Source organism: Rhinopithecus bieti, unplaced genomic scaffold, assembly GCF_001698545.2.
Source record: "Rhinopithecus bieti isolate Rb0 unplaced genomic scaffold, ASM169854v2 scaffold_35322, whole genome shotgun sequence".
Lineage (NCBI taxonomy): Eukaryota > Metazoa > Chordata > Mammalia > Primates > Cercopithecidae > Rhinopithecus > Rhinopithecus bieti.
The window spans coordinates 538,158-551,264 of record NW_016815256.1 but is presented as its reverse complement, the minus strand read 5'-3'; the positions used below and the strand labels follow the sequence as shown (position 1 = coordinate 551,264).

The 13,107-nt window shown below is 38.8% G+C and overlaps 1 protein-coding gene across 2 annotated transcripts in view; it reads left to right on the top strand.

Moving 5' to 3' along the window:
- Positions 1–13,107, top strand: part of PAPSS1 (3'-phosphoadenosine 5'-phosphosulfate synthase 1) — a 108,317-nt gene that overhangs the window by 17,271 nt on the left and 77,939 nt on the right. For both annotated transcript variants that reach the window (XM_017853075.1, XM_017853076.1), the window contains exons 2-3: positions 2,479–2,593; positions 12,635–12,870. In XM_017853075.1, the coding sequence (XP_017708564.1) occupies positions 2,479–2,593; positions 12,635–12,870 (351 nt within the window). The remainder of the gene's footprint in view (positions 1–2,478; positions 2,594–12,634; positions 12,871–13,107) is intronic.

Here is a 13,107-nt window from a genome sequence, read left to right as displayed (position 1 = left end):
TTTTTTTTTTTTTTTTTTTTTTTTTTTTGATGTGACTTCAAAAGTACAGGCAACAAACATGAAAATAGACAGATGGGAGTACATCAAACTAAAAATCATCTGTACAGCAAAGGAAGCAATCAACAGAGTGAAGAGACAACCTACAGAATGGGAGAATATATTTGTGAACCATACATCTGATAAGGGATTAATATCCAGAATAGGAAGCCAAACAACTCAATGGCAAGAAAACAATGCAATTAAAAAATGGGCAAAGGATCTGAATAGGCATTCCTAAAAAGAAGATAGACAAATAGCCAACAGGTATATGAAAAAAGGCTCAACTTCTCTAATCATCAGCTCAACTTCTCTAATCATCAGGGAAATGCAATTAAAACCACAATGAACTATCACCTCGCACCTGTTAGAATGACTATTATAGAAAAGACAAAAGTGGGCCGGGCGCGGTGGCTCAAGCCTGTAATCCCAGCACTTTGGGAGGCCGAGACGGGCGGATCACGAGGTCAGGAGATCGAGACCATCCTGGCTAACACGGTGAAACCCCGTCTCTACTAAAAAATACAAAAAAAAAAACTAGACGGGCTAGGTGGCGGGTGCCTGTAGTCCCAGCTACTCGGGAGGCTGAGGCAGGAGAATGGCATGAACCCGGGAGGCGGAGCTTGTAGTGAGCTGAGATCTGGCCACTGCACTCCAGCCTGGGCAACAGAGCGAGACTCCATCTCAAAAAAAAAAAAAAAAAAAAAAGACAAAAGTGTTGGTGAGAATGGGAGAAAAGAAAATCCTAGTATGCTGTTGCAGGAATATTAGTATAGCCATTATGGAAATCAATATGGAGGTTCCTCAAAAAATTATAAGTAGAACTACCATATGATTCAGCAGTCCCACTACTAGGTATATAATGAAAGGATGTGAAATCAGTATGTGGAGTAGATATTTACATTCTCATGTTAATTGCAAATTGCAGCACTATTTGCCATACTCAAGATATGAAATCAGCCTAAGTGCTCATCAGTTGATACATGGATAAAAAAAAGTGATATATTTACACAGTGGGATACTATTCAGTCTTGAAAATGATAAAAATCATTTTGTCACCACATGGATGATAATGTTAAGTGAAATAAGCCAGGCACAGAAAGAGAAACACCATGTGATCTCACTTATATTTGGAATCTAAAAAAGTTGAACCTATAGAAGTAGAGAGTGAATGGTGTTTATCAGGGACTGTGAGGGTTGGGGTGGAGTGGGGGTTGAGGAGGATGGTTGGAGGAGATGTTGATTAGAGGGTACAAAATTTTATTTAGATTCAAGGAATAAGTTCGAAAGATCTGTTGTACAACGTGGTAATGATAATAACAATGTGTTTCTGAAAATGCTGCTATGGACATGTATGTACAAGTTTTATGTGGTCATGTTTTCATTTCTTGTGAGTATAATGTAGGTGTGGGATTGTTTGGTCATATGATAACTCTGTATTGAGCATTTTGAGGGGCTACTGTTTTCTAAAATGACTGTACTGTTTTATATTCCCAACAACCAATGTATGAGGATTTCAATATTTCCATTTCCTCACCAGTACTTGTTACTATCTGTCTTTATTACAGCTATCCTAGTGGGTGTGAAGTGATATCTTATTGTGGTTTTGGTTTGCACTTCTCTGGTGGCTAATGATGTTGAATATTATTTAAATAATGTGGCTTATTGACCATTTGTATATCTTCTTTGGAGGAAAGCCTGTTCAGATACTTTGATGCCTATGTAATTTTATGCTTTTTTTTTAAGCAGCTTTGGGAGAACATGAAGTTATAACCAGTGCATTCTTCTTTATTCATTTCAGAAGTAGCTATCTCATGATACCCATAGGCATCTCTTTCACACTTTCTTTGGGAGTCTACTCAAATGTCACCCTCTTAGCATTTCTTGATCGTCCTCTCTAAAGAGGCACTCTTTCCCCATCTCTGTTTCCTTTTTTACCCTATTTTATTTTTCTGCAGTGCCCTTACCACTCTTTGATGTTGTAATTAAGTTTTATTGGTTTATATTGTTCCCCAGTGGGATGTAGGCTAATTGAGGATAGTGGTCTTGTTTTACTCACTTGGCATACTAGTAGGGCCTCAGTAGATACTGTCTGAATGGATGAATGAATAAATGAATGTGTGAAAAGACTGGGCTCTGGAGTCTGCCACTCACTAGTTTTGGAATCTCGAGCAAGTTATTTACCGTTTCTCAGATTTAAAATCTTTGTCTGTGAAACCTTAGTAGTAAGAGTACTTATGTCCTTGGGTTGCTGTGAGGATTAAATCAGTTGGCATGTATAAAGCAGTAAACACCATGCCAGTACTCTAAGGAAAAGAAAACTGTTTTATATTTTCTTTGCTTTTGGCATGTTACATGGAGTTTTGTGTGTTTGCAAGGAATATGTGTTTGCCTTTTAAAGGACTCATGTAAACTAGAATTTTTTTTTTCTTTTTTTTCTAGGGAATGCAGAGAGCAACCAACGTCACCTACCAAGCCCATCATGTCAGCAGGAACAAGAGAGGTCAGGTGGTGGGGACCAGAGGTGGCTTTCGTGGTTGCACAGTTTGGCTAACAGGTATGGTCAAAAGAGATAAAGCAATTTATTTTAAAAATAGTGCCTATAAGTAACCTTGGACTAGGCATAGGCATATTTAAATTTCGAGCTCTGTTCTTGTATTTGGAGCATCATGACGTATAACTGACATAGTTGCTTAATAACATTTCTTGTAATTTTTTTTGTTCTTTTATAGGATTGCTGTTAAATAAAGGTAAAAACCACAATGCACCTTAAAACTACTTTTTCATAGATACTAAATCTCATTCTACACACTTCTGAGTGCAAATAAGATCTGGATTCTGCTCTAAGAAGCTAACAGTGAAAACCGTATACGTCTTAGTTTATTTTATGCTGTTGTAACAGAATACCAGAGACTGGGTAATTTATATGAATAGAGATTTATTTCTGATAGTTCTGGAGGCTGGGAAGTCCAAGATTGAGGGACTAGCATCTGGCGAGGGCCTTCTTGCTATGTCTATAATATGGCAGAAGGAGTCACATAGTGAGAAAGAACAAAAGATTGAACTCACAGCCTCAATCCCTTTTATAGATGGATTATTCCATTAATGACGGTGGAGCCCTCATGACTTAAACACCTCCATTAGACCACATCATTCAACACTATTGCATTGAGGATTAAGTTTGCAACACATGAACTCTGAGAGACACATTCAAACCATAGCATGGTATAACCAGAAAAAATGAGTGGTAAGAATTTTCACAAAGTGAATTTCTATTCAGCTTTTGCTTTGGCCTTTGATTGTTTCTATTGTGTTAGTTTCTATAGAGTCTGTCTTTTGGTCTAGTCATAGCAGGCTAGTGAGTGACTGAATTGATAAAGATTTTGAAGTAGCTTTAAAAATGATGGATGCTTTCACTTCTATGAATTATATTTAAAATTTTGATACATTTTGCCACATTGCCCACTAAAATTTTATCCCCATTTACTCTCCTACCAGCAGTATGGGAGGGTGTTTATTTCCCAGTGTCTTTGTCAACAGTGGTTGTTACCAGTTCTTAAAAGTTTGTGCTGATTGGCAAAGAAATTACTCTTTTTTTTTTTAATCATGTTTCATTTTAGACAGGTCTGTTTTGTATGAAAGCAGATACACGCTCCCATTCTTCCCATTTCTTCATTCTTAATTCCATTGTTAAATTGTTACATTTTTATTGCCAACGTTTATAGTACTTAATGGGTCAGTAGTTGGTAGCTCACCATCGGTTCTTTTACTATGACATGTTCACTCACGAGCTCTTTATTTAAATGGTCTTAATTGTCTGTATTTCCTTGTTAAATAATTTTTGCAAGGTGGCCTTCCATTAGGTTCTGAACTCCTGGAGGTTTTATGTTTGAGAATGTCTGACTATCTTTCATGCCAACTTGGCTGGGTAAAATACATATTTGGTTCATACTTTCTTGGTCTTGGAATTTTAAAAACAGTACTCTGTTGTCTTCTGGCATTAAATGTTTTGAAGAAGTGTGAGTCTAATAAGCTTTTCTTTTAGGAGCTTTCCTTTTTTCATCTGGATGACTAAGGAATTATTTATTTCCCTGTAAAAATACAGGGAAATAGAGGCTTTTGTCTTTCTCAATTAGGTCCTTATCTGCAGTTGATTTTTGTATATAGTGTTAGGTACAGATTCATTTTCTTTTTTTTCCATGTGAATAATCACTTGTCCCAAGAACATAGATTGATGAGGGTATCTTTTTTCTCTGATCTGCAGTGTCTGCTCTGTTATCAGGTCTCCACTTATGTGTGGGCCCTCTGCTCTGTCCCACTGATATTTGTCTGTTCCTCTGTTAATGCCACATTTCTTAGTTACTATATTTTTATAAATCTTGAAAGACAGTGGAGTTAAGTCCTCTTACCTTGTTCTTTATCAGCAGTGTTGCCTTTTTTTTTCATTGTGACTTCCTTTTTTTTCTTTTTCTGGCTCTTAGTGTTGTCTGAATCTTGTAATAGATTTAAGCAATTCCCCAAAACTCTGTTGTTATTTAGTTTGGGATTGCATTGTATCTAGGTTAATTTTGGGGGAAAATTGATATTTAGAATATTGGGTACTCTTTTTCTTAAACATGGTATTTTCCATTTATTTCATCACTAATGATACTTATAAATAAAGCTTATCTGATTTTTTGGTACTTGCTCTATGGTCTAGTATGTAATAAGTTTTCAGTCATCACCTTGCCCTGACCCTATGCCTTCAATTGGGACAGGATGGCTAGAGTTGGCTGGAGTTGGTATTTCCCTTCCCCCAGGTCAGTTAGGTTCCAATAAAACCTCAGCAGTTTACGCTTTGGTTAAATAGTTTCTTCTGAGTTCAGTCCTTGTTAAAAAAAAGTCTGGTGCTCTGGTATATTTCAGAATGGAAGCACTTGGGGATTTTTCTTCAGTACTTACTGTGAGAACCTGATTGAGCTCCTGGAGGTGAAACTCACAATGTTGTGGGGACCTCCCTATAACTAGGTTCCTTTGAAATTTTTAACTCTCAGACTTGTCCACACTGAGCCTTAATTCATTCATCAATTACAGTTTAGGTTTTTCTGTGTGATCCTGGTTCCCACAGCACTTTTCCCCACAGTGAGTCTCTGCTCCAGTCAATCGTCACTCCCTGCATTTGCCTGTCTCCCCATTCATGGGGGCAGTGGTTTGCCCCTTCTCCTCCCCTCGCTTATGGATCCAAGAAGAGTTATTCTGTTCAGGTTTTTACTTGTTCGGATGTAATGGTGACTTTCAAGCTCCTCCCATGTGGACCTGGAAAACTTGTAGTTTTCATAAACGTGTATTTGAAAAGAATATGTATTCCCCTGATGGGTGCAGTATTCTGTATAATAGATTAAACTTGTCAGTTGTGGTGTCAGATCTTCTGTAGCCTTCATATATATATGTTTTTTGATAATGATGTTGGACATGGAAGTCAAGATTTGTTTTTTTCTTCCAATTCAGATGCTTAACCTGGATCTGCCCAAGGTATTGAGTGATTTTTGTATACTGTTTTCCTAGACATGGTTCACTTTTTATCAGATTTTATTTTAGAGAAATTTTGTTGTTTTGTGTTTCTACATTGGTTGGTATATTAACTTCCCAGGGCTGTCATAACAAATTAACCACAAAATGGGAGGGAGAAATTTATTCTCCCACAGTTCTGGAGGCTAGAAGTTTGAAATTAAGTTTGTGGTGAGGTTGGTTCCTCCGGTAAGTGCTGAGGGAGAATCTGTTCTGTTCCCCTCTTAGCTTCTGCTGGTGGCTGGCAGTCCTTGGTGTGTGGACGGATCACTCCAATCTCTGCTTTTGTCTTATAGCCTTGTAATAACACCAGCTGTTGGATTTAGGGTCCACCCTAATCTAGTATGACCTTCTCTTAATTTAACTTTGATTGTGTTTGTAAAGACTCTATTTTCAGATAAGGTCACCTTCTGAGGTTCTGGGTGTACATGAATATTTGGGGAACACTATTCAACCCAGTAGAACTGGTTTCTACTCTTCAGGTATACCAGTTATCTGTATCTTAGATTTGGATTGCTTATCTTGTATTATCAATTTCCTTTGACTGCTCTGTTGACTGTAATTATTAACTGAAACTGTTTATGTCAGTAATTCAATTTCAACAGTGCTTATTCTTTGCTTCAAATTAAATATGCACTTAAAACATATAAATACACATGTATATATGAACAGACATGTTTATTATAATTTAGGTTGTTTTTGTTGTATAAAAGTTTAGAGTTTCAGATTTTTTTCCCCTGATACTTGGTGCTCAATTGGTGGTTAAAAACAATTCAGAAGAAATCAAGAACAGCTTCTTTCACCCCAGCCACCGTCCCTTTGTTCCACTTACTGTTACTGTGTAACAATTTGCCTAAAACCCAGTGTTGTAAAACAATCGGCATTTAACTTTGCTTACCATTTTGAAGGTAAGGGATTTAAGAGGGCTCAGATAGGCAGCTTTGCTTAGGTCTTGCTTGGTGGTTGTCATGCTGGCCTGAGCCACAGCCATCTGAAGTTTCAGGTGGGCTGAATATCCAAGATGACTTACTCAGATGCTGCTGGTTGTCAGCTGGGAGATTAGCGGGCTGAGACTGGCTGGTACACCTGCTTAGGATCACGTTAGCATAGTGGTCTCGAGGGATTGAGTCACTGGCGTCTCCCAAATTAAGTGATCAAAGAAAAGCTGCATAGCATTTTCTGACCTAGCCTTAGTAGTCACACATCATTGTGTCACTATTTCAGTACATTCTTTTGGCTACAGGTAAGCCCTAAAGCCAGCCCACATTTCAGGGCAGGGAATTAGTACCTCTTGATGTGACAGTAGTAAAGTCACATTGTAGACACTTGTAGGATGGGATATTCAGTTGCAGCCATCTTTGGAAAATGCAGCTGGCTATAGTCATTAATACCGGTTTTTTTTTTTTTTTTTTGAGACGGAGTCTCGCTCTGTCACCTGGGCGGGAGTGCAGTGGCCGGATCTCAGCTCACTGCAAGCTCCGCCTCCCGGGTTCATGCCATTCTCCTGCCTCAGCCTCCCGAGTAGCTGGGACTACAGGCGCCCACCACCTCGCCCGGCTAGTTTTTTGTATTTTTTAGTAGAGACGGGGTTTCACAGTGTTAGCCAGGATGGTCTCGATCTCCTGACCTCGTGATCCACCCGTCTCGGCCTCCCAAAGTGCTGGGATTACAGGCTTGAGCCACCACGCCTGGCCTAATATCGGTTTTAATGTATAAAGCAACTGACACTATATCGATGCTCTCAAATTTTACTTTAAGGTCTGGGATGCATGTGTAGAACGTGCAGGTTTGTTGCAAGCGTGTGGCATGGTGGTTCGCTGCACCTATTAACCCATCATCTGGGTTTTAAGCCCCACATGCATTAGCTATGTATCCTGATGCTTTCCCTCCCCTTCCCTTCCCACCCCGCCGCCCCTCCGACGACAGGCCCCAGTGTATGTTGTTCCCCTCCCTGTGTCTATATGTTCAGCTCCCACTTATGAGGGAGAGCATGTGATGTTTGGTTTTCTGTTCCTGTGCTAGTTTGCTGAGGATAATGGCTTCCAGCTCCATCCGTGTCCCTGCAAAGGACGTGATCTCATTCCTTTTATGGCTGGCATAGTATTCCGTGGTATATATGTACCACATTTTCTTTATCCAGTCTATCATTGATGGGCATTTGGGTTGGTTCCATGTTTTGCTATTTGTAAATAGTGCTGCAATAAACATACATGTGCATGTATCTTTATAGTAGAATTAGTTATATTCCTTTGGGTATATACCCAGTGATGGGATTGCTGGGTCAAATGGTATTTCTGGTACTAGGTTCTTGAGGAATCATCACACTGTCTTCCACAATGGTTGAACTAATTTACATTTCCTACCAACAGTGTAAAAGCGTTCCTGTTTCTCCACAGCCTCTCCAGCATCTGTTGTTTCTTGACTTTTTAGTAATAGTCGTTCTGACTGGCATGAGATGATATTTCATTGTGGTTTTGATTTGCATTTCTCTATTGATCAGTGATGCTGAGCTATTTTTCATATGTTTGTTGGCCACATAAATGTCTTCTTTTGAGAAGTGTCTGTTCATATCCTTTGCCCACTTTTTGATGGAGTTGTTTCTTGTGTATTAAGTTCCTTGTAGATTCTGGATGTTAGACCTTTGTCAGATGGGTAGATTGCAAAAATTTTCTCCACATACGCAAATCAGTAAATGCAATCCATCACATAAACAGAACCAATGACAGAAACCACATGAATATCTCAATAGACACAGGAAGGGCCTTTGATAAAATTCAACATCTATGTTAAAAACTCTCAATAAACTAGGTATTGATGGAACATATCTCAAAATAATAAGAGCTATTTTTGACAAACCTATAGCCAATATCTTACTGAATGGACAAAAGCCAGAAGCATTCCCTTTGAAAACCAGCAAAAGACAAGGATGCCCTTTCTCATCACTTCTAGTCAACATAGTATTGGAAGTTCTGGCCGGGACAATCAGGCAAGAAAAATGAATAAAGGGTATTCAGATAGGAAGAGAGGAAGTCAAATTGTCTCTGTTTGCAGGTGACATGATTCTACATTTAGAAAGCCCCATAGTCTCAGTCCCAAAACTTCTGAATCTGATAAATAATTTCAGTGAAGTCTCAGGATATGAAATCAATGTGCAAAAATCACAAGCATTCTTATACACCAACAATAGACAAGCAGAGAGCCAAATCATGAATAAACTTCCATTCACAATTGCTACAAAGGGAATAAAATACCTAGGAATACAACTTGCAAGGGATGTGAAGGACAAGGAGAACTACAGACCACTGCTGAGGGAAATAATAGGGGACACAAACAAATGGAAAAACATTCCAACCTCATGGATAGGAAGAATCAGTATCGTGAAAATGGCCATACTGCCCAAAGTAATCTATGGATTCAATGCTATTCCCATCAGACTATCATTTGATATTCTTACAGAATTAGAAATGAACTACTTTAAATTTCATATGGAACCAAAAAAGAGCCCTCTCTATTTTTTTTTTTTATTCCAGTTAGCCTTCTGTACTACCATGAATTCTTTCAAGAGCATTGGTACATTAGACTTTAGTATTTTATATCTTGCTTTAGAAGTATCTTGGTTATGACACTTGCCAAGTTGGCAAGTAATTGTGCATAAATGTACTCTTTCCTTCTCCTCCTTGTTTACTGAGTAAACACAGTTGGTATAGGAAGGTGAGTTGAGATGAGGGTGTTCTATTAAGATTAATTATATTATAAATTGGACTCTCAGATAGTTGTATCAAGGTGGTTTGTGAGTGCTGACAATCTGGGAAAATGGAGGTACCTTTGTAACATTTCTTACTTTTGTCCTTTATTTTTCTTCCCTCACCAGAAATAATTTGGGCTTATGACTTTGTTTTAAAATTTGGCTTGCTGCTTTAGAAAAGTGGTAATGAGAGGACAAAGTGAATTCCCAACCATGTCTGCTAATAAAATTAGTTANTTTTTTTTTTTTTTTTTTGAGACGGAGTCTCGCTCTGTCACCTGGGCGGGAGTGCAGTGGCCGGATCTCAGCTCACTGCAAGCTCCGCCTCCCGGGTTCATGCCATTCTCCTGCCTCAGCCTCCCGAGTAGCTGGGACTACAGGCGCCCACCACCTCGCCCGGCTAGTTTTTTGTATTTTTTAGTAGAGACGGGGTTTCACAGTGTTAGCCAGGATGGTCTCGATCTCCTGACCTCGTGATCCACCCGTCTCGGCCTCCCAAAGTGCTGGGATTACAGGCTTGAGCCACCACGCCTGGCCTAATATCGGTTTTTAATGTATAAAGCAACTGACACTATATCGATGCTCTCAAATTTTACTTTAAGGTCTGGGATGCATGTGTAGAACGTGCAGGTTTGTTGCAAGCGTGTGGCATGGTGGTTCGCTGCACCTATTAACCCATCATCTGGGTTTTAAGCCCCACATGCATTAGCTATGTATCCTGATGCTTTCCCTCCCCTTCCCTTCCCACCCCGCCGCCCCTCCGACGACAGGCCCCAGTGTATGTTGTTCCCCTCCCTGTGTCTATATGTTCAGCTCCCACTTATGAGGGAGAGCATGTGATGTTTGGTTTTCTGTTCCTGTGCTAGTTTGCTGAGGATAATGGCTTCCAGCTCCATCCGTGTCCCTGCAAAGGACGTGATCTCATTCCTTTTTATGGCTGGCATAGTATTCCGTGGTATATATGTACCACATTTTCTTTATCCAGTCTATCATTGATGGGCATTTGGGTTGGTTCCATGTTTTTGCTATTTGTAAATAGTGCTGCAATAAACATACATGTGCATGTATCTTTATAGTAGAATTAGTTATATTCCTTTGGGTATATACCCAGTGATGGGATTGCTGGGTCAAATGGTATTTCTGGTACTAGGTTCTTGAGGAATCATCACACTGTCTTCCACAATGGTTGAACTAATTTACATTTCCTACCAACAGTGTAAAAGCGTTCCTGTTTCTCCACAGCCTCTCCAGCATCTGTTGTTTCTTGACTTTTAGTAATAGTCGTTCTGACTGGCATGAGATGATATTTCATTGTGGTTTTGATTTGCATTTCTCTATTGATCAGTGATGCTGAGCTATTTTCATATGTTTGTTGGCCACATAAATGTCTTCTTTTGAGAAGTGTCTGTTCATATCCTTTGCCCACTTTTGATGGAGTTGTTTCTTGTGTATTAAGTTCCTTGTAGATTCTGGATGTTAGACCTTTGTCAGATGGGTAGATTGCAAAATTTTCTCCACATACGCAAATCAGTAAATGCAATCCATCACATAAACAGAACCAATGACAGAAACCACATGAATATCTCAATAGACACAGGAAGGGCCTTTGATAAAATTCAACATCTATGTTAAAACTCTCAATAAACTAGGTATTGATGGAACATATCTCAAAATAATAAGAGCTATTTTGACAAACCTATAGCCAATATCTTACTGAATGGACAAAAGCCAGAAGCATTCCCTTTGAAAACCAGCAAAAGACAAGGATGCCCTTTCTCATCACTTCTAGTCAACATAGTATTGGAAGTTCTGGCCGGGACAATCAGGCAAGAAAATGAATAAAGGGTATTCAGATAGGAAGAGAGGAAGTCAAATTGTCTCTGTTTGCAGGTGACATGATTCTACATTTAGAAAGCCCCATAGTCTCAGTCCCAAAACTTCTGAATCTGATAAATAATTTCAGTGAAGTCTCAGGATATGAAATCAATGTGCAAAATCACAAGCATTCTTATACACCAACAATAGACAAGCAGAGAGCCAAATCATGAATAAACTTCCATTCACAATTGCTACAAAGGGAATAAAATACCTAGGAATACAACTTGCAAGGGATGTGAAGGACAAGGAGAACTACAGACCACTGCTGAGGGAAATAATAGGGGACACAAACAAATGGAAAACATTCCAACCTCATGGATAGGAAGAATCAGTATCGTGAAAATGGCCATACTGCCCAAAGTAATCTATGGATTCAATGCTATTCCCATCAGACTATCATTTGATATTCTTACAGAATTAGAAATGAACTACTTTAAATTTCATATGGAACCAAAAAAGAGCCCTCTCTATTTTTTTTTTTATTCCAGTTAGCCTTCTGTACTACCATGAATTCTTTCAAGAGCATTGGTACATTAGACTTTAGTATTTTATATCTTGCTTTAGAAGTATCTTGGTTATGACACTTGCCAAGTTGGCAAGTAATTGTGCATAAATGTACTCTTTCCTTCTCCTCCTTGTTTACTGAGTAAACACAGTTGGTATAGGAAGGTGAGTTGAGATGAGGGTGTTCTATTAAGATTAATTATATTATAAATTGGACTCTCAGATAGTTGTATCAAGGTGGTTTGTGAGTGCTGACAATCTGGGAAAATGGAGGTACCTTTGTAACATTTCTTACTTTTGTCCTTTATTTTCTTCCCTCACCAGAAATAATTTGGGCTTATGACTTTGTTTTAAAATTTGGCTTGCTGCTTTAGAAAAGTGGTAATGAGAGGACAAAGTGAATTCCCAACCATGTCTGCTAATAAAATTAGTTAAGCCTTTTTGAAGTTTATCAGTGATTTCTGATACCTTTGCTCATAGATATTTCATTAAACTCTTATTATGTTTAAACTGTAGGTATTTTCCTAGGTAAGAAGTAAATCTTAAAGAGAAATATTAGATAAGAACATTACTGAGAGATTGCTGTGCATAATGAATATATTTAGTCCTGTGATTAAAATTTTTTATATCTCTTGAGGCCAGGAGTTTGAGACCAGCTGGAGCAACATATTGAGAATTCTGTCTCTACGAATAATAAAATAAGTTGGATGTGGTGGCATGTGCCTGTTGTCCCAGCTATTCAGAAAGCTGAGGCATGATCTCTCAAGTCCAGGAGTTTGAGGCTGCAGTGCGCTATGCAGCCTCTGCACTCCAGCCTGGGTGGCAGAGCGAGACTCTGTTTCTGGAAAAAAAAAAAAAAAGTATTACTACGTAGTTATCCTTCTAACTTTACACATGAAATCTGTTTGGACTGTTTAATTGTAGGCTTGTCTGGAGCAGGAAAGACTACTGTGAGCATGGCTTTGGAGGAGTACCTGGTTTGCCATGGTATTCCATGCTACACTCTGGATGGTGACAATATTCGTCAAGGTCTCAATAAAAATCTTGGCTTTAGTCCTGAAGACAGAGAAGAGAATGTTCGACGCATCGCAGAAGTTGCTAAACTGTTTGCAGATGCTGGCTTAGTGTGCATCACAAGTTTCATATCACCTTATACTCAGGTATGTGGTTTTTGTGCCATTGCCTTTCTGATTACATTTACTAAAAATATGATATCAGGCAAAGCACATACTTTAAACATTGATATGTGCTTTGAGGCTAACTCTGCTCCTCCCCAGCTACCATCTCTTTGTTTCTCAAACATAGGATTAAAATAACCTAAAACATTTCTATGCTGTGACTTTCTAAGTAAATCCGGTTTTGATAAAAACCTGCTTTTAAAAAAGCCCTGAAGTATA